This window comes from Tamandua tetradactyla, chromosome 5 (genome assembly GCF_023851605.1).
Source record: "Tamandua tetradactyla isolate mTamTet1 chromosome 5, mTamTet1.pri, whole genome shotgun sequence".
NCBI lineage: Eukaryota > Metazoa > Chordata > Mammalia > Pilosa > Myrmecophagidae > Tamandua > Tamandua tetradactyla.
Genome location: NC_135331.1, coordinates 146,100,768 through 146,122,781, shown reverse-complemented (window position 1 = coordinate 146,122,781; position 22,014 = coordinate 146,100,768). Strand labels below are relative to the sequence as shown.

General features: G+C 38.4%; 1 protein-coding gene and 1 long non-coding RNA gene across 4 annotated transcripts in view; both read left to right on the top strand.

Moving 5' to 3' along the window:
• LOC143684953 (uncharacterized) overlaps positions 1–12,050 on the top strand; it is a 41,446-nt gene extending 29,396 nt beyond the window's left edge. For 2 of the 3 annotated variants that reach the window (XR_013176281.1, XR_013176282.1), the window contains exon 5: positions 10,267–12,050. This is a non-coding gene — a long non-coding RNA (uncharacterized LOC143684953). Of the gene's footprint in view, positions 1–6,764; positions 6,829–10,266 lie in introns of those variants that run through there. The other variant, XR_013176283.1, reaches the window with a different exon arrangement.
• Positions 12,051–16,737: 4,687 nt separating this feature from the next.
• Positions 16,738–22,014, top strand: part of SRSF12 (serine and arginine rich splicing factor 12) — a 42,863-nt gene continuing 37,586 nt past the window's right edge. The window contains exon 1 of the mRNA XM_077162398.1: positions 16,738–16,912. Coding sequence (XP_077018513.1) covers positions 16,848–16,912 — 65 coding nt within the window. The 5' untranslated portion in view covers positions 16,738–16,847. The remainder of the gene's footprint in view (positions 16,913–22,014) is intronic.

Here is a 22,014-nt window from a genome sequence, read left to right as displayed (position 1 = left end):
GCTTCATTCAGTGTTTTAACATAATTACGTTACAGTTAGGTAGTAGTGTGCTGTCCATTTCTGAGTTTTTGTATCCAGTCCTGTTGCACAGTTGGTATCCCTTCAGCTCCAATTACCCAATATCTTACCCTATTTCTATCTCTTGATGGTCTCTGTTACCAACGACATATTCCAAGTTTATTCACTAATGTCGGTTCACATCAGTGAGACCATACAGTATCTGTCCTTTAGTTTTTGGCTAGTCTCACTCAGCATAATGTTGTCAAGGTCCATCCATGTTGTTACATACTTCATAAGTTGATTCTTTCTTAAAGCTGCATAATATTCCATCATATGTATATACCACAGTTTGTTTAGCCATTCTTCTGTTGATGGACATTTTGGCTGTTTAATCTCTTTGCAATTGTAAATAATGCTGCTATAAATGTAGGTGTGCAAGTGTCCGTTTGTGTCTTTGCCCTTAAGTCCTCTGAGTAGATACCTAGCAATGGTATTGCTGGGTCATATGGCAATTCTATATTCAGCTTTTTGAGGAACTGCCAAACTGCCTTCCACAGTGGTTGCACCATTTGACATTCCCACCAACAGTGAATAAGTGTGCCTCTTTCTCCGCATCCTCTCCAGCACTTGTCATTTTCTGTTTTGTTGATAATGGCCATTCTGGTGGGTGTGAGATGATATCTCATTGTGGTTTTGATTTGCATTTCTCTAATGGCCAGGTACATTCGTTGAGCATCTCTTCATGTGCTTTTTGGCCATTTGTATTTCCTCTTCTGAGAAGTGTCTATTCAAGTCTTTTTCCCATTTTGTAATTGGGTTGGCTGTCTTTTTGTTGTTGAGCTGAACAATCTCTTTATAAATTCTGGATACTAGACCCTTATCTGATATGTCATTTCCAAATATTGTCTCCCATTGTGTAGGCTGTCTTTCTACTTTCTTGATGAAGTTCTTTGATGCACAAAAGTGTTTAATTTTGAGGAGCTCCCATTTATTTATTTCCTTCTTCAGTGCTCTTGCTTTAGGTGTAAGGTCCATAAAACCGCCTCCAATTATAAGATTTATAAGATATCTCCCTACATTTTTCTCTAACTGTTTTATGATCTTAGACCTAATGTTTAGATCTTTGATCCATTTTGAGTTAACTTTTGTATAGGGTGTGAGATATGGGTCCTCTTTCATTCTTCTGCATATGGATATCCAGTTCTCTAGGCACCATTTATTGAAGAGAGTGTTCTGTCCCAAATGAGTTGGCTTGACTGCTTTATCAAAGATCAAATGTCCATAGATGAGAGGGTCTATATCTGAGCACTCTATTTGATTCCATTGGCCGATATATCTATCTTTATGCCAGCACCATGCTGTTTTGACCACTGTGGCTTCATAATATGCCTTAAAGTCTGGCAGCATGAGACCTCCAGCTTCGTTTTTTTTCCTCAAGATACTTTTAGCAATTCGGGGCACCCTGGCTTTCCAGATAAATTTGCTTATTGGTTTTTCTATTTCTGAAAAGTAAGTTGTTGGGATTTTGATTGGTATTGCGTTGATTCTGTAAATCAATTTAGGTAGAATTGACATCTTAACTATATTTAGTCTTCCAATCCATGAACATGGTATGCCCTTCCATCTATTTAGGTCTTCTGTGATTTCTTTTAACAGTTTCTTGTAGTTTTCTTTGTATAGGTCTTTTGTCTCCTTAGTTTAATTTATTCCTAAGTATTTTATTCTTTTAGTTGCAATTGTAAATGGAATTCGTTTCTTGATTTCCCCCCCTCAGATTGTTCATTACTAGTGTATAGAAACACTACAGATTTTTGAATGTTGATCTTGTAACCTGCCACTTTGCTGTACTCGTTTATTAGCTCTAGTAGTTTTGCTGTGGATTTTTCAGGGTTTTCGACTTATAGTATTATATCATCTGCAAACAGTGATAGTTTTACTTCTTCCTTTCCAATTTTGATGCCTTGTATTTCTTCTTCTTGTCTAATTGCTCTGGCTAGAACTTCCAACATGATGTTGAATAACAGTGGTGATAGTGGACATCCTTGTCTTCTTCCTGATCTTAGGGGGAAAGCTTTCAGTTTTTCCCCATTGAGGATGATATTAGCTGTGGGTTTTTCATATATTCCTTTTATCATTTTAAGGAAGTTCCCTTGTATTCTTATCCTTTGAAGTGTTTTCAACAGGAAAGGATGTTGAATCTTGTCAAATGCCTTCTCTGCATCAATTGAGATGATCATGTGATTTTTCTGCTTTGATTTGTTGATATGGTGTATTACATTAATTGATTTTCTTATGTTGAACTATCCTTGCATACCTGAGATGAATCCTACTTGGTCATGATGTATAATTCTTTTAATGTGTTGCTGGATTCGATTTGCTAGAATTTTGTTCAGGATTTTTGCATCTATATTCATTAGAGAGATTGGTCTATAGTTTTCTTTTTTTGTAATATCTTTGCCTGGTTTTGGTATGAGGGTGATGTTGGCTTCATAGAATGAATTAGGTAGCTTTCCCTCCACTTCAATTTTTTTGAAGAGTTTGAGCAGGGTTGGTACCAATTCTTTTTGGAATGTTTGGTAGAATTAACATGTGGGGAGCCATCTGGTCCTGGACTTTTCTTTTTGGGAAGCTTTTTAATGACTGATTCAATTTCTTTGCTTGTGATTGGTTTGTTGAGGTCATCTATGTCTTCTTGAGTCAAAGTTGGTTGTTCATGCCTTTCTAGGAAGTTGTCTATTTCATCTACATTGTTGTATTTATTAGCATAAAGTTGTTCATAGTATCCTGTTATTACCTCCTTTATTTCTGTGAGGTCAGTGGTTATGTCTTCTCTTCCATTTCTGATCTTATTTATTTGCTTCCTTCTCTTCTTCTTTTTGTCAATTTTGCTAAGGGCCCATCAATCTTATTGATTTTCTCACAGAACCAACTTCTGGTTTTATTGATTTTCTCAATTGTTTTCATGTTCTCAATTTCATTTATTTCTGCTCTAATCTTTGTTATTTCTTTCCTTTTACTTGCTTTGGGGTTAGTTTGTTGTTCTTTCTCCAGTTCTTCTATTATATCTCTTTTGCGGGAAAATGTCTTTTCTCATTTAAAAAAAGTGTTGTGTTATTTTTACTGATTTATAGAAGTTCTTCATAAAACCTGGAAATAAGTCCTTTGTCAGATATATGAATTGGAAACACTCCCAAACTGCAACTTATCTTTTATTTTTTAATGGCATTTTTAAACGAGCAGATGATTTTAAGTTTTGGTGAAGTCCAATTTATTATATATTTTTCTTTTATGGTTAGTACTTTTTGTGCTCTGAGAAATACTTGCTTACTTCCAGGTCTTAGGATGTGGACCTTATTCTAGAGTGTGTCCCATGCTCCTACAATAATTGACTTTCTGTGGTCTCACTGAATATCAGAGATATTCAACCTGGCCCGTCCACTCTGGGTGCGGGAAGCTCCAACTTCTCCCAGGCCTGGGCTATCGTTAGTATCTCCTTTTCACCCTCAGCTTTTAGTACTACCCTCTGTTAGGCCTCATAGAGTTTTGCCCTGTGTAGTCCTGTGTCCCTCCTGTGAGGATCGTTTCCTCCTCAGCTCAGGGAGTCTATAGGACTCTACTAGGCTCCACTGCTTCCCTCCCCAGTCTGGAAAGTGTCTCCTATAGACAGCCTGACAGATGGGGTGGGGGGGCTCACCTACTACATTTCCTTCCCTCAAGGATCACAGTCCTGGGTTATCTGTTGTCCAGTGCCTGAAAACAGTTGCTTCATATTTCTTGTCCAGTTTTTATAGCTGCTTCTGGTGGGAAAGTAAATCCAGCACCCATGAGTATCTTCAGCGAGAATTTCTTCCCTCATTTGCACGCCATTTCCTCAGAATCCTCTGGGCTTCCTGTGGGGTGCTCCACCCTGAACGTCTCTAGTACCAGCTCTGCCTTCAACCTCTGAGACTTCTACTGTAGCTGCTGGTAGTTCTGGGAAGTATCCTTCAGGGACTTCTCTTCCAGGTCTCCTCCTCAGACAGCTGCCTGAGATCTGATTGGTAGAGGTGGCATGGGAGAGGGGGGTGGGCAGACATTAGGACATCAGCTCCATTCCCATTGTTTCGTATTTTCTTTCCCACTCCTGCCCTGTGGTGGCAGCTTCCTGGCTCTGAAGGAAGAGCCCTTTGCTGAATGTCAAGGAGTCTTTGGCCACAGAATGAGAAACCATCATATCCAAAGCATAGCTTTGCCCATATCAGTTCCCTTGCTTTATATTTTTTATTTTTACAATTGACTTGTTGAAGAAACTGTAGTTTGCCCTATAGTTTCCCACATTGTGGATATTACTGATTGATTCCCTGTGATGTCATTATTGTGTTCTTCTGTCCCTGTATTTCCTGAAAACTGATAGTTACAGCTAAAACTCTTACTGGTAGATGTGGCTAGTGAGCTCTTGAAATGTGGTAGCATGACTGAGTAATGGAATTTTAAATTTTACTTTAAATTTAAATTTAAGTAGTCACATGTGATTAATGGCTACAGTATTGGGCAGTACAGATATAGAATATTTCCTTTTTTTGCAAATGTTCTCTCAGACAGTGCTAACTAGAGGCTGGCTCAGATTCAGTGTTTTTGTGAGCGCATTACAGGTTTTGATGTGAACTTCCTTTAGATGGGCATACGATGTCTGGCTGGTTCTCTTTTTATTATGTTAGCAGCCATTGATGATCATTGCCTAGATCTATTATTTCATGAGGGGTTGCAAAATTATGATATTCTGTCATTCTTCCTTTATTTTATTGACCAGAACACTTTTAGAAGAAGAAACTTCTGTCATTAACCATTTGAGTTTCCCTGAGGTGCAAGTTTGTACAGGGAAATTAGGACCAAATGGTAATCAGTTAGGCTGTTTTTTTTAGTATATTTATGAATTTGTATATTTAAAAATATTTGATATGTTTTCATTCACTGCAGTTATTATTCCTATTGATACTCACATTGTCCCATCTCTAACCAGGGGACACTTCTTCAAATTGTCTTCTGAATCCTTTGGACATGATCCCAGAACTCTTTGACAGCGTCTTTCTTTCTGAATTGACAGGATATTATAGGCTCAAATTGCATACTTCCTGCCCCAGATCTAGAATCAGACTCTCCTCCAAGGACTCACGGTTCCTTTTTTTTTTTTTTTTTTTTTTTTAAGAGAGAGGGAGGAAGGGAAGGAAAGACAGAGAGAAGGAAGGAAGGAAGGGAGGAAGAAAGGGAGACATCTTTAAACATTTTCTTGTTTTTTTATTATATTTTGTTTGTTTGTTTGTTTCTTACATGGCCTGGGGCCGGGAATCGAACCGGGGTCCTCCGGCATAGCAGGCAAGCACTCTTGCCCGCTGAGCCACCGCGGCCCGCCCTCACGGTTCCTTTTAAAGACAGCAGTCTGGGATCTAGGGGTGCACAATGCCACTGGGCTGGTCATTGTTTCTAGGCCTCTTCCGTACAAAAACTAAGAAATATTTTAAAGGGAAATATATTACATGCAAGAGCCTTTTACCTGATCAGTTTGTACCTGTCTCTGCTTCATTACTCCTTCCAGCTTATCCTCTGCTTTTCTGCCAGAATCATCCTAATAAAACACAGATCTGATCTTAATTCCTCACTTAAAAATTTTTGATGGAAATTACCAAAAGAATTAAGCCTAAAGCTCCTTGGCATAAAATACATATAGAGTCTTCAAAATTTGGCTTGGGATCTCCATTCCAAACTATTTAACATTTCATCTTTCATTCCCCCACCACACAACAGAGATGTTAAAAACTCCACACTGCTCCCACCATCACAATGTGCTTTTGTGCATCGAGCTCACTCCACCTGAAATGCCATTTTCTCTAATATTCCTTGGTGAATTTGTACTCATCCTTCAATAAGTAGCTTAAATGTCCATTTCTTCTTAAACAAACAAACGAACAAAGACTCCTAGTCCTTCTCTTCCACAGAAAACAGATTTGTTTCCATCATATCCTCCAGTGTTCAATCATATTGTTACCTATCACAATGAAACTGCATTATAATGATTTGTTTACATGAATTTCTCTCTCTGCTAGACTGCTTCCCAAAATGTAGGACACTTACCAGTTGCAATACTATAAATGGTGTTATATGCTACACTGGTGTGACACTCATAATGTGTGAGATATTTCTCTTTTAATAACTTTAGATGACAATAGGGAGAAAGTTTTAGTTTGGGGGCAGTAGTATGTTTTTAACATCTCTCTATTGTGTGGTTAATTTTCCTTTTTAAAGAGAGAGGTGACCTAAGGCTAAGAACATTTGTAGATAAAAATAATTGGCTAGAATTTATATTATGGTGTTATTTCCATGATATTTTTTAATCATGACCTTCTGTTTATGAAATGTTTAAAATTGATAGTAGTGATAGTGTTCCTTTTTTAAAAATGAGCTAGCTTAAAGAAAAATAGTGACCATGTTATGGTAAAAATATACATCATTATATTTTTGATGTACAAAAATCTTGTAGGATGTTGGAAAATGACAAGTCAAAGAAACACTGGACAAAGTCCTTGAAAATTAGGGAGTATAACTGCTATTTTCATCCCCAGTTCCTACACTATGCTTAATATAAATAGATCATCACTCAACCTTTGTTAAATTAATTTAGGAAGAAACACACACCTCCAACATTTTCAAGAACCAAAGTCAGTTCGGAGGTATATATAGGTAAAGTGACTTTTCTAAAGCTGACTTTTTTTTTTCTTTTATATGGGCAGGCACCAGGAATCGAAACCGGGTCCTCTGACATGGCAGGGGAAAACTCTGCCTGCTGAGCCACGGTGGCCCAACTGAAAGCTGAGTTTTTGAAAGTTATATTACCTTAATCCCTCCTAGTCACATTATTATCCTACAATTAACCTTTTTAGCATTTTTTTATTGTGCAATATAACCTATACACAAAAAAGCAATCAATTTCCAAGTACATTTTAACAAGTAGTTATAGAACAGATTTTAAAGTTTGATATAGGTTATAGTTTCATAATTTTTCTTTTAGCTGTTCTAAGACACTGGGGACAAAAAGAAATATCAATATAGTGATTCAGAAGTCATACTCATTTGTTAAATCCTATCTTTTCTGTTATACTCCTTCCCTTTTTTTGTGAAAAATAACACACATACCAAAAAAGCAATAAATTTCAAAGTACACCACAACAATTAGTTGTAGAACAGATTTCAGAATTTGGCATGGGTTACAATTCCATTATTTTAGGTTTTTACTTCTAGCTGCTCTAAAACAAATATCAATATAATGATTCAGCACTCATACTCATTTGTTAACCCTTACCTTCTCTATAGAACTCCACCATCACCTTTGATCTTTCTCTCACTCTTTAGGGGTATTTGGGCTATGCCCATTCTAACTTTTTCATGTTGGAAGGGGCTATAGATAATATGGGATAGGGGGATGGAACTATTTGATGTTCTGGAAAGGCTGGCCCCTCTGCATATCAGGACTTATCTTATCTGGTCCAGGGACCCATCATCCCCACGTAGAGGGGAGGGCAATGGTTTCAATTGCAGAGTTGGGTTTAGAAAGAGAGGTCACATCTGAGCAACAAAAGAGTCTCTGGAGATGACTCTTAAGCATCCCTATAGGTAGACTATGCTTCTCCACTACATACATAAGCTTCACAAGAGCAAGCCTCAAGGTCAAGGGCTTGGCCTATTGATTTGGGTATCCCTAATGTTTGACACAGTATCCAGGGTTTCCCAGGTGGTAAAATTTAATAGTTCTATATTTTTTCTCCCATCCCTCAAGGGACTTTGTCAATAACTTTCTGATTATCTACTTAATATACTCTGGGATGTATCCAGGCATTACCTTAAGCTATACAGGGTTATAGGCCTTCATTTTTATTCTGGACTCCCTGTGTTTGGATTGTTTAAATGATCTATCCAGACAAGTTGAGTTAGATTTTGTGCTACAGAAAATTTAGGTTCTGGACAAAATAAACCTTTCTCCTTTGGTCTCAAAGAGTAGGTGAAATTCTAAAATACAGACACTGTTTTCCTTACCCCTGTATTCTGAATTACCTTAATCCTGACTTGATTGGTTTTGTTCTTATGTCTAAATACTAGGTTATACTATATAAAACAGCCCCACAAAATCTAGAAATAACAATGACTACTCTGGACTAAATGTGGCTGCTGTAAGAGCTTATAATCTTGACCCCAGTTTTCTTAAAAGTATTTTCTAAATGAGATCATACAATATTTGCTTTTTTGTTTCTGGCTTATTTTGCCCCACCAAATGTCCCACAGGTTCACTCACATCATTGCATACCTCACAACTTCATTCCTTTTTGTAGCAGCATACAAAATGTTTGATCATACATACCAATGATCTCTTAAATTATTTCCTGTAACTATAGCAGAAGAGATCAAACACCTAAAAGGATATAGTCATAGATTCTTCAACTGGATTGTTTGGAACGATGTGCAGGGAGAACAGAAGAATATAAGCAGTACCAGAACTCTATATAAAATCGCCACATCACTCACCACCTTCTAGGCTGCATACATTTTAACAGTAAACCAGGGAAGCTCTCACTAGAGGAAAGCTAGCACCATCTATCGGGCAGTGAAGTCACAGCAAAAGATGGTGCTCACTGATTTCTTCACAGTAGTTCTCATAACACAAATTTCAAAACACTCATGCGTGTTCAAATACAATTCAGTTTTCAATCAGTTCTAGTTCACTAACAGTCAAAAACAAAATTAATTAGTTAATCTGATTAAAATCTATTTCTTTCATGATTTGACTTCTTGAGTGTAGACCTGATAATTAGCCTACTTTGACCTATTTACGAAATAGAACGGGTCATAATATACAGCCACATTCTATATTTATGCATAAAGTAAATATAGAATTAATTTAGAACAACAAATAATTGTTGCTTGGTATTTTAAACCACCCTTGGTATTCTAGACGATCATCTATGTCAATTAGAAATAGGTTTAACTTGTACGGTCAGTTTAGTTGAATCCCATAAGTACATGGAATCTTGAATAAGGCTTGAGACTTTGTTGGTTTGTCCAGGCTTTAGTGTGATGTCTCAATATATCCCAGAGTAATTTGGGCAGTGAATAAAGAATTATTTGCAAGGTCCCCTTGGGGCACTGGGGAGAACAGAGGAAATATTCAACTTCCCCATTTGGAGAATTTCTGATATTCTTGCAAGCAGAGGAGACAACTAAATCAATAGGTTGAGCCCTCGATCTTGACGTTCACCCCATGAAACTTATTTCTGCAAAGGATAAACTAAGTCTACTGAAAATCAGGCCTAAGAGTCACCCCCAGAGAATCTCTTTTGTTGCTCAGATGTGGATTCTTTCTCTAAGCCACATCAGCAGATGTACTCACTGCCCTCCCCCCACTACGTGGGCATGACTCCCGGGGGTGTAGATTTCCCTGGCAACATGGGACAGAACTCCTGGAATGAGCCAGGACTCAGTATCATGGAATTGAGAGAGCCTTCTTGACCAAAAGCGGGATGAGAGAAATGAGGAAAAATAAACTGTCATTGGCTGAGAGATTTCAAACAGAGTCAAGAGGTTATCCTGGAGGTTATTCTTACACATTATATAGATATCCCTTTTTAGTTTATGGTATATTGGTGCGGCTATAGGGGAGAACCTGAAACTGTTGAGCTGTGTTCCAGTAGCCTTGTTTCTTGAAGATGATTGTATAATGATATAGCTTTTACAATGTGACTGGGTGATTGTGAAAACCTCGTGTCTGATGCTCCTTTTAGCTAGGGTATGGACAGATGAGTAAAAAATATGGATAAAAATAAACAATAGTGGGGACAAAGGTTAAAATATATTGGGTAGATAGAAATACTAGTGGTCAATGAGCAGGAGGGATAAGGAGTACTGTATGTATGAGTTTTTTCTTGTTTCTTTTTATTTCTTTTTCTGGAGTGATGCAAATATTCTAAGAAATGAACATGCTGATGAATACACAGTTAAGTGATGATATTGTGAGCCACTGATTGCATACCATGTATGGAATGTTTGTATGTTAAGAATTTGTATGTTTGTATGTTAAGATTTGTCTATAAAAATATTTTAAAAAAAAGAAATATGGATAGCCTTGAATTTTGAACTTTATTAATAACCCAGAAACAGTATTTTTCTACTTTCAAACTCCTCACCCCAAAATTATACTGATGAAATTGACAGAGTTGTGTTTCTCCTGTTTACCATTTCTAATAGATGCTCCCAAGTGACAAAGATAATAAGAGACAGCCTGTATAGAAGAAGAGTGATTGGAGAATGAGGAGGAAAGTCAGAACTGCTTGGATTTAAGTGACAAGCTGGCGACCAGAAATTTTCCCGGAGATGGGTCTCAGGATTAAGCACCCAAACATTAGAAATAAATTCATATGTGCATCTCTTTTAAACATAATTTACGTACTACCAATTTTGAAGATCTATCCCTTAAGACAAATTTTAACAAGTTGAAAAAAGATTTTGAAGTTTTCTTGCTATACTCTTTATGGAACTGTGATTTCAAAGAAAAGTTAAAATCTGCTTACTTTTGACAAAAAGTGAGGTAAAGTAATGATAGTATTTAAATGAGAAAAGACCGTATCCATTTTTCTAAAATACTTTCAAATCATAATCTATCTCTCTTGGGGAAAAAAATTAAGAAGCAGCAAGTAAACCATCATTTTTTAAAATGAATTAAATGGAAAGGAAGTACTAGTTGCTGCAAAGTATAAAACATTTAACTCTGCTGTCATAAAGGGACTGAAGTGATTAAACAACTGCCAGATTTTGTCAGTGGTAGACAACTTGGGAATTATCTGGCAATTTGAACAGAACATTGACTCTTCTAAGCCTGTAGGGCACATACTTTAAAGGCGTTGGTGCTTTAAAGCCATACTTTTACTATTTTTTAAATGGCACCTAGCTAAGTTCTAGGACTTGGGGTAAATATGAACATGATTTTGAGTTTGGTCACAGGCAGCATATTTAGTCTTGGTCTAAGCATTTCCCCACTTCTTAAGGAGCCTCCTAAAATGTCAAGGGAAAGGCAAAGTGCAGCTTCATCTCGCCTGGTTTAAGGGCCTTGTCAAGACACTGACCAAAACCTGGCACGTGTAACACATTCTTTAATTGTTCAGGCCAGCCAGTGTTCCCCGGCTCAGGTCTTCAGCCAGAGAGCAGTTTACTTACACTTATTTATCCTCAGCTGCCTCAATTAATATTTGGAAACAGGAAGAGCTTATATTTTTATGTAATTTAATTATTATTCCACAATTTAAGTCAATTGCAACTCCCATTAAAATTCAAGTCTCTGATTGAACCTCCCTTACAGATTAAGACCTTTTCCTCAGATATCTCCATCAATAAGAACAGAAAAAACTGCTCCCCATCTACTTTCTCTTTTCACATACCCCTACAAAAACAGTTTTTTTTCAAATCGTAAAGAACTTTCTGTTGCTTTTCCAATTATAAAAATCACTTCAGAACTTCCTCAGCATGATAAAGGGCATATATGAAAAACCCAGAGTTAACATCATATTCAACACCGAAGGACTGAAGGCTTCCCCCTAAGATCTGGAACTAGACAAGGATGCCTGCTTTCATAACTGCTATTTAACCTTGTACTGGAAGTTCTACCCAGAACAATTAGGGAAGAAAGGGAAATAAAAGACATTTAAATTGGAAAGGAGGGGAAAAACTATGCCTATTCACAGATGAGCTGATCCCACACATAGAAAATCCTGAAGAGTCTACAAGAAAGTTATACAGCAAATAAATGAATTCAGAAAAGCAGCAGGGCATAAGATCAACACACAAAAATTAGTGGTGTTTCTATACAGCAGCAAAGAATAAGCCAAGAAGGAAATCAAGAAAACAATTCCATTTATAATAACAACTAAAAGAATAAAATATTTAGGAAAAAAATGTAACCAGGGATACAAAGGACTTAATATGTGGAATACTATAAAATATTGCTGAAAGAAATTAAAGACCTAAATAAATGGAAAGATGTTCTATGTTCATGAATTGGAAGATTTAATATGGTTAAGATGTCAATACTACCCAAAGTTTTTTACATACTCAATGCAATCCCAATCAAAATTCCAATAACCTTCTTTGCAGAAATGGAAAAGACAGTTATCAAATCATATAGAAGAACAAAGAGTCCCAAATAGCCAAAACTATCTTGAAAACAAAGAACAAAGTTTGAGGGCTCATGCTTGTCAATTTTAAACTTATAGAAAGCCACAGTAATCAAAACAGTGTGGCACTAGCACAAGGGCAGACATATAGAACAATGGAACAGAACTAAGAGTTCGGAAATCAACCCACACATCTATGTCCAATAGATGTTTTTTTATCATTGTTACTGTGAAATAGAACATATATACAAAAAAGCAATAAATTTCAAAGTACATTTTAACAAGTAGTTTTAGAATACATTACAATGTATGGTATGGGTTACAATTTCTACCACTCTAGGTGTTTCCTTCTAGCTGCTCTAAGAAACTGGAGACTAAAAAGAGATATCAATATAATGATTCAGTAGTCATTCTCCTTTGTTAAATCCTATCTTCTTGACATAGCTCCTCCTTCTTTGATCCTTTCTCAACTCTCTAGGGATATTTGGGCAATGGTTATTCTAACTTCATGTTGAAAAGGGGTTTCGGCAGTATGGGGTAGGGGATGCAACTGATTGATGCTCTTGGAGAGACTGGTAACTCTGGGTTTCAGGGCTTATCTGGCGTAGAAACCATCCGGAGGTTATAGGTTTCTGAAAAATAAACTTAGTGAGTGAAATTTTTATAGTATCAAATAGAGCCCTGGGTATTCTTTAGGGTTTACAGGAATACTGTTAGTTGGGGCTTGGCATACCATGGTAATTAGCAATATTAGCTGAAGCTTGCATAAGAGTAAACTCCAGAATAGCCTCTTGTCTCTATTCGAAATCTCTGAGCCACTGATATTTAAAATATAAGTTACATTTCTTTTCCCCCTTTTGGTCAGGTAGGCATTGTTGATCCTGCAGTGCCAGGGCCAGGCTCATCTCTGGGAGTCATGTCTCACATGCCAGGGAGACTTACATCCTTGGATGCCATGTCCCAAGCAGGCAGGAAGGTAATAATTTTACTTGTAGAATTTGGCTTTGGGAGAGAGGGAGAACACATCTAAGCAATAAAGGAGGTTCTCTGGAAGTAATTCTTAGGCATTATTATACATAGGCTTAGCTTCTCCATTACAGATGTAAGTTTCATAAGAGCAAGCCTTAAGATCAGGGCTTGGCCTACCAATTGATTTTTAAGTGTGCCAAGTCCACTCAATGGTGAAAGAATAGTCTCTTCAACAAGTGTTACTAGAAAAACTAGATACTCAAATACAAAAAAATGAAAGTGGACCCCTTCCTCATACCATATATAAAAAGTAACTCAAAATGGATCAATGAATTAACTAGAAAAGCTAAAAAGCTATAAACTTCTTAGGAGAAAATATAGGGAAACATCTTCAGGACTTTGAATTTAGGCAATGAATTTTTAGATAAGATACCAAGAGCATGAGCAGCAAAAGAAAAAGTAGATAAACTGGACGTTGTAAAAATTTAAAACTTTTCTGTATTAGAGGACATTATTAAAAAAATAATAAAAAGATTTCATAGAATGGGAGAAAATATTTGGAAATCATGTATCAGATGAAAGTTTAATATACAGAACATGTTAAGATTTTAACATCCAGAACATGTAAAGATTTAATATCCAGAATCCAGAATGCAACAATGAAAGACAAACAACCTAATTATAAAAATTGGCAGAGGGAATGTATGTTTGGTGGATATGGAGTTTGAATAAATAAAATTAATTTTTTTAAGTGGGCAAAAGACTTAGACATTTCTCCAAAAAAAAAAAAAAAGATATACAAATGGCCAAAAAGCACATGAAAAGATGCTGAACATCGTTTGCTATTAGGGAAATGCAAATCAAAATCACAAGATACTTTACATTCACCAGAATGCCTATTATTTTTTAAAAATGGGAAATAAGTGTTGGCGAGGATGCAGAACAATAGGAACACACACATTGTTGGTGCGAATGTAAAATGATGATGCTACTGTGGAAAACTAAAAGTTCAGTAAAAAGTTAACAATCAATTACCATATGATCAGGCAATCCCACTTTTAGCTACATTTTTATAAGAATTGAAAGTGGAGACTCAAATATTTATACACCTTTATTCATAGCTCTCCATAATGGCCAAAAGGTGGAAGCAATCCAAGTGTCCATCAACTGATGAATGGATAAACAAAATGTGATATATGCATACAATGGACTTGAGCTCTAATAAGGACCCAAGTTCTAATACATGCTCTAACATAGATGAAACTTGAGGACCTTGTTGAGTTAAATAAGCTGGATGTATGGTTTCACCGATATATTAGAATATGAAATAATTAGAATATGACAATTTATAGGGTCCAGAAAGTAGAGTACAGGTAGTGGGGTGAGGAAATGGGGAGTTAATACTTAATGGGGCAGGGTTTCTATGTGGGGTGATAGAAAAGTTTTAGTAATGTTTGGTGGTGATGGTCACACAACATTGTGAATGTGACTAACACACCGAACTGTACACTTGAGGTGGTTAAAATTTTATGTTGTTTATGTTACCACTATTTTTGGTGAAACCTGACAGTTTCAAAGGTAAGAACAAAGTGAAAAATCAGGTGTAACTCCTTTGCCAGAAAAAAATACATGTATATACAGATACATATATTTATAACTAAATAGGTTCCTAGTATATATAGTCTGGTAACCTATTTTTTCCCCTACTTTAAATAACTTTCACTGTCCTGGAGGTCAAGTCTCTTATTCTCTTCTTTCTGCAAAGTCTGTGTTGTGGGTTAAAATGGTAACTTCCAGAAAGATGCTTCCAAGTTCTACTCTGGGTATCTGTGCAAGTGAACTTACTTGGGAAAAAAGGTCTTTGCAAATGTTATTAAGTAGATCATTCTGGATTAATGGGGCGTAACCTAAATCCAATGATAAGTGTTCTTATGAGTGACAGCAGAGGATGCAGAGAAAGCCATGCCAAGACAGAGGCAGAACTTAAGAGTTATGCAGTTATACAGCCACAAACTAAGGAATGCCTAAAGTCACAGAGGGTGAAGAGGCAAGGAAGGAGTCTCCTCTTGATTTTGCAGAGGGAGTGTGTCCGACACCTTAATTTCAGACTTCAGGCTTCCAGAACTGTAACAGAATAAATTTGTTTCAAGCTTCCTAATTTCTGATAATTTGCTATGGCAGCCCTAGGTAACTAATAGAGTCAGTAGTCCAAACATTCATATTATAAGCCCCTGCCTGCCCTCCAGCCTCTTTTTCTATTCTTCAGTAATGTGCTCCTGTTTGCCTCCTTTCATTTCTTACATTGCCTCAAAGCCTTTTCCAGTGCACCTACTCTTCAAATCTCTCTAAAACTTCTTTAGGGAAAAGTTTAGTGACCCTCTGATTCTGCTTTCCACCCCCAGAAGGTCCCCTGTCGGCAAAATAGTCCTTTGTATAGTCATTATCATAGTTGTATCTTTATTAGTGTAATTATTAGCCTCTGCCTTCCGACTAAAATGTAGGTTTCTATGAGAATAGAAACTCTTGACTTTTTCCCTTCAGCATTGTGTTTCAGCCTAGTCCTATACCTACTGTGCTGCAGCAATCTCTTTTTCAATGAATGAACAGTCACTGTTTCAGAAGCTTTTGCAGAACTTGGGAACCTCTCTCAGCCTTTGAGAGGATTGTGAGCTAGATAGGGTCACCATATATTTTATCCTCCAAACCTCTACCACTACTGAGAGTGAAAGGGGGTGCTATTAATAACCATGAATTACCTGATTACCGTCCAGACCCTGAAGGAAGAAGGGGTATAAGGAGAAAAGGCTGTGGACATTTTATGCAGGAGGGAGAGAGGATATTTAAAATTTGCTTAATTGCTACTGCATTTTAATTGCTTTCTTCTACATCACGAATTCATCTGTTCATTCGTTTATTGTGTGTCTCCCTCCAGAAAGTCAGCTCTAAGAGGGCTGGCACTTGGCCTGTTTTGTTCATTGCTCTATCCCACACCTAGAACAGTGCCTCCCACGTAGCAGGCACGCAATATCTGAATGGATGTATTCACAACTGAACACTGTGCTCTAAGTAGGTATGGAAAGAAATGCCTGAATGAATGAAGAATGAAAACACTAAATAGTTAGAAAGCCTAAGACTTAAGACTAGCTGGGAAGGAGGCCTAATAACTGCCAAGATCTTAAGCTGAGGATAGCGCGGTGAAAAAGCCCAGGTGGCTGTCCAGCCGCTCCGCAGTTTAACGACTCCTACCCACCCCCCCACCCCGCCCCACCCTTCAGTCTCAAGACTCTCAAGCGTCCGCCTGCCTCCCCTACCCGCTGGGCCACTCCCCGCCGGCCCCTCAGTCTCCTAGCCCTCTCCCCCACGCCTCCCCTTGGACCGAACTTCCCGCATTGTCCTCTCCTCGGACCTTCTCGGACCCGGGCCGTCTACCGCCGCACCTCCCCGACTTCGCTCAAACTCCCGCCCCGCCCCCGCGCACGTCCCGGTCCCCGTCCCCACTCCACTCGAGGCGCACCGGCCAGCGCGCGCCACCCTGCGCCCCCTCTGCGCCGGCTTCTGCGGCTGCGCGCTGGAGGGGCCGGGACAGAGGGGAGGGGGTCGCGCCGGGGGCCGGCGGAGCTGCTGTGGCGGCGGCGGGAGACTGAGCGAGCCCGGCGGCCGCGGGCGGACGCCGAGGGAGCGGAGGAAGAGATCATGTCTCGCTACACGAGGCCCCCCAACACCTCCCTGTTCGTCAGGAACGTCGCGGATGCCACCAGGTGAGCGGCCGCGGCCGCCGGTCGGCAACGCGGGGGAGGGACCGGGTAACGGCCGCGCCGCCAAGCCTGGGCCGAGGCCCGGCGGTTCTACCGGGCGCTTGTCCGCAGAGGCGACCCTCCCAGAGAGGTGTGAGCCCTCGGGCGACCCAAGGGCCTGGGCGGGACTCGCGCTTTCGCCCTCGTTGCCGACGTTCCGCCCCGGCGCGACGCAGACCGGTGTCGGGCCCCGCAGCGCTTTGGGCGCCCTCGGCACGGCGCGCAGCGGGCCCGTGCACGTCTTCTCCTGGCGAGTCGGCGGAGCACAGGGTGCATCTTTCTCGGCAGCCGCGGTCCCGCCCGCCTCTATAAGTGAGTGTTTCCGTTGGCGGGGGGTGTCCGTATGTGTGTGCCCTCGTTTCAGGCCCTTTGTCGCCATCCCCTCCCGAGTACGCCCGGTAAGGCTGCGCGACTTAAGCTGCCTAGAGGAACTAGTTGCCTAGAGGACCTAGGAATGATAAAGATGTGTTCTAAATAATGCGTACCCTGGGCCTTACTATTTCCTTGCCTTCATTCCCGATCAGTTTACAGGTGGGGCTGGTTAAAATTTGTTCTTTACACTATTTTATTCTGTATATAAAGTAAAACTTAAGCGACTGAGATTTTATGCGTTCTTCTTTCAAGTTCTGAGTACATATAAACACTCTTTTTAACATGGTTTGGATAAACTTCCCTCATTGATTCTGATTTTCCCAGTCCACTCCGCCCCCTTTTGATAATTTCTTTCTACATAGTGTTCTAAACACAGACCTTAAGGAATAACTTCTTCATATAGCATTTTCTTCTTTAATAGGAGCTAGAGGAAAAAGGGGGCATTGATAGTCATTTTCACTTGATTTACTCACTTTACCACCCCCACCTCCTCCCCTGCCATAAAACCTCTCTCGGTATGCAATATCACGTTATTGTACATAAAGGAAAGCTTGACTCTAGAGCCTATGGTCTTGTAGTAATCATCATAATTTATCTATGAGGAGTAAATGTTAAATATTTTATATATATTTATATTTCACAACTATGGTCCTTGAATTGGTTAGTGTGCCTTAGCATTTAAAAGATTATGCTGGTGTTTACAGCTTTTCTCTAAACCTATTTATGTCAATACCTTATATAGAAACACAAGCAAAATTTATAATTTGGCTTTGAAAAACACACACACGCACACACACAACACACGCAACTCCAGAACCTAAAATTAAATAGACCACCTGAAAACTGAACAAGCATCAAGCATCTCCAGTTTGTCTACAAAAAAAAGAAGAGATGCTTCCAACAGGGACCAGCCAGGGTAATATAAATGAATGAAGCTGTGCTGTTTAAAGGCAAAATAGGATAATGTGGACTGTAGCAAATGGAAAATAACCTGTGCACCTACAGAGAGGGAAGTGTAGGGGTGGGGGGAGCAGCTGCTATTAAGCTCCAACTGATAGCTGCCTTGTGGAAATTTGGACTCAATGTTGCCAAATCTTCCTAATTTTCAAGAAAAATCAGGAATCTGGATTTGTGTGTTTAAACTCGTAATTTCACAATATTGGCGTTTATTAAAATTGAATCATATGGAATGGCCATTTTTGAAGAGTTAAAGAGTGTTAAAGTATTGGCAGTTTCATATGGTTCAGTATTTAAATGTTGTACAGGCCAAATAAAACATGTCTGCAGATGACCTGGGCTTTGATCTCAGTAATCCAACATTTACTAATTGAGACTGCTAATTGAAATGTACTGATTTGTTTTACCTTTTTTATACTACTTTTTAGCTCTGCCACTGGGTGGTAAGCAAACTGGGGGAGGCTAATTAAATTAATGAACCAAAAATAATACTAGCTAACACTTATTGAGTACTCACTGTGTGCCAAACTCTGTACATAATTATGTACAACCTTATTAAATGTTCATAGTGACCCTATACTGTATATTCATTATTTTCCCCATTTAGAAATAAGGAACTGAGATTTAGAGAGATTAAATAGCTTACATAATATTGCACAGCTTGTAAGTGGTATTGATAGTAGAATCATTAGATGTAAACTTTGTTGTCTATAAGGAGTAAATGTTAAATATTTGATATATAGATATATTTCACAACTATAGTCCTTGAATTGGTTAATGTACCTTAGTTAGCATATAGAAGATTATGCTGGTGTTTACGTCTTTTCTCTAAATCTATTTGTCAACACCTTACATAGACACACAAGTAAAATTTATAATTTTCTGTACAAGGTGGTATATGGTGCAAGTTATTAGTATACCTATGAAGAAGGCATTGGGATAAAATGTTAAACAGAACAAAAATGGGTAGAAAACTGTAGATATACTATGACTTCAATTATATAAAAAATGAAAGAAAAACTATATAGAGAAAATAAAACTGAGAAGAAAATATATTTCAAATTGTGTTTAATAAGAATGATAGTTTTATATAACAAGCAGTTTTTATTAAAATTTTTTTTGATAATGTATTTTGATATATACATAGAGCACAAGCCATCATTAAGATATTATGGAATTATGGCATAAATGGGCATGAAAGTTGAGCACATGAACTAAAGAAAGATTTATCAATAAAGTGTAAATTTTATAGTGTTATCCTTCTTTTCATTTGTGAAACAAAATGTGAATCAAGAAAAAATCAATGTTTAATGTCTTTTTTATTCTGTAGACAATTTTTAAAAGCTGTCAAGTACAGTTTATTAATGGAGCAGTCACAGCCAAATCCCAAATACAGCATTCCCATTTTGATGCTTAACATCAAGTTGGTGAGCACTGATTAAGAACCTTTGTTTTGGAGGTGCTATAGAGAAGCCTTTGACAGAATTCAATAGCATTCATTATGAAAAGTCTCAGCAAACAAAGAATGGAAGGGAACTTCCTCAGTTTAATAAAGGACATCTATGAAAAACCTATAGCTAATGCTGTAATTAATGGTGAAAAACTGAATGCTTTCCCCCTGTGTTCAGGAACAAAGCAAGGATGTCCACTCTAATCAGCCATTTAACATTTTATTCTAGGTCCTAGCCAGTGCAAAAGGCAAGAATAAAAAATACATGAAAATTGAAAAGGTAGACATAAATCTGTATCCATTCTTAGGCAACATGTTTGTTTATATAGAAAAGACTGTGGAATTAACAATTAAAAAACTATAATAAATTAAGAAAATTATCAGGGTACAAGGTAAGTTTACATAAACTTTATTTCTGTACATTAACAAAAAAATGTGCAAAAAACTTTGCACTGAAAACTACAAAACATTGCCAAGAGAAATTAAAGATGACCTAAGTCAATTGATAGATATACCACGTTCATGAATTGGGAAGACTCAGTACTGCAGAGTTGTCCGTTCTCTCCCAAAATGATCCATAAGTTCAAGACAATTCAATTGAAGCCTTTTTCTTTTTGAGGAGGGGGGTACGTGGTCTGGGAAATCGAATCTGGGTCTCCCGCATGGAAGGCGGGCATTCTAACTAAAAGACTTTTTCTTTTTTAAATAGAAACTGACAAATTAATACTAAAATTTATATAGATACATGGAGGTTCTAAGATAGTCAAAATAATCTTGAAAAAGAACAATAAAGTAGGAGGACTTATATTACCTGACTTCAAGACTTATTGAAGATATAGTAGGGATTGTTGGAAGGTGGTGGAGTAGGATGCTCCAGAAATCAGTCAGTCCCTCCACCAAAACAACTATTAAACACAGTTCCTGCCTGTACAACATTGTACAGCTTCCAGTGAAGAGTGTGAGGAAGAAACTGATAATTTACAGTAAACTGCTTTCTCTGTCTGGTGCTTACTGTTACCCATCTCCCATTCACACTGCAGGCAGCAGTGGGGTCCAGCCCCTGATTAGCTCATTGGTGCCAGGAAGGGACATAAAAATCCAGTTCCTCAAGATCTGGGGAGATCACTGTTTTTGATTAGCTACTTCAAATAGCTGGCAGCCCAGCTCTGAGTGTGGCCATTTTTCTGACCTGCCTCAGACAAAAGTGGCAGAGGAAACTTAAAAATGGTATGCTTCCTCAGAGCTGTGGAGGACAGTTGGGCTATTGCATTTGCTAGGCAAGGGCTGAGTCCAGAAAGCACAGCTTTGGAAAGCATGGAGGCAACTCGTGGTGCCCCTTATGGCCTCTTCCACATCTCCCCAGAGCAGTTTGGATCCAGTCACAGCTCCCTATGTGGGTCCCTGCTCTTGTGGGTCCTTGCCCTTGGGAAAGCCGGACTGGGAAACTTATTTAACCTGTCCCCCCTCCTGGAATTTGCCTTCCAAATAAAAGCACCTTGAAGCAATAAAAGCTGTGTAAGAAGCAGTTAAGGCAAAAGGCCTAAGTCCTGCAGTGGAAGAACCAGGAGGGAGGAAAAGGTTTGTCTCCTAGGAAATAAAGGGGCTATTCAGACTCCTGTAAACAGTGGAACTCCTAAAGCAACCAGCAGGCAGAAGCCTAGGAAATGACACAGTTCAAGAAAAGACAAGGAGAACCATACACTTTTCATTTGCCTTGGGTTGACCTTCCTGATAGGAGGACTGAACTCTGAGGGAGTGCACCAGCCAGTGCAAAGCCAATTTGCAAAGATAGTGAAAGGTTTCTTTGCCTAGATTTGCTTGATTGTATCTCCTCACACTCAAGAAAATCTGTCATATCACCAGCTGGTTACAAACTGAAGAAACAGACATATTAGGGAATAAATCTGAGAGTTAGCATTTTAAGTATATACAGTGTGCAACAAAAGATTACAAAAGACAGACAAAGAATCAGGAAGCGATAGCCCATTCAAAAGAAGAGGATAAAAATCCAGAAAATTTTGACAAAGAAAACCAGACTGTATACATAGTAGGCAAGCACTTTTGAAAGGTAATCCTTGGTATGCTCAAGGAGATGAAGGAAAATGCAAAGAAAAAAATAAAGGATATCATGAAAATTGAATGATCGGCAAAAAGAAGTTAAAGGAGACATAAGTGTATGGCAAGATATCCAGTGTTCATGGATAGTAAGACTTAGTATTAAGATGTCAGTACTACCCAAAGCAAGCTACAGATTCAGTACAATACTTGTTAAATTCCCACCAACCTT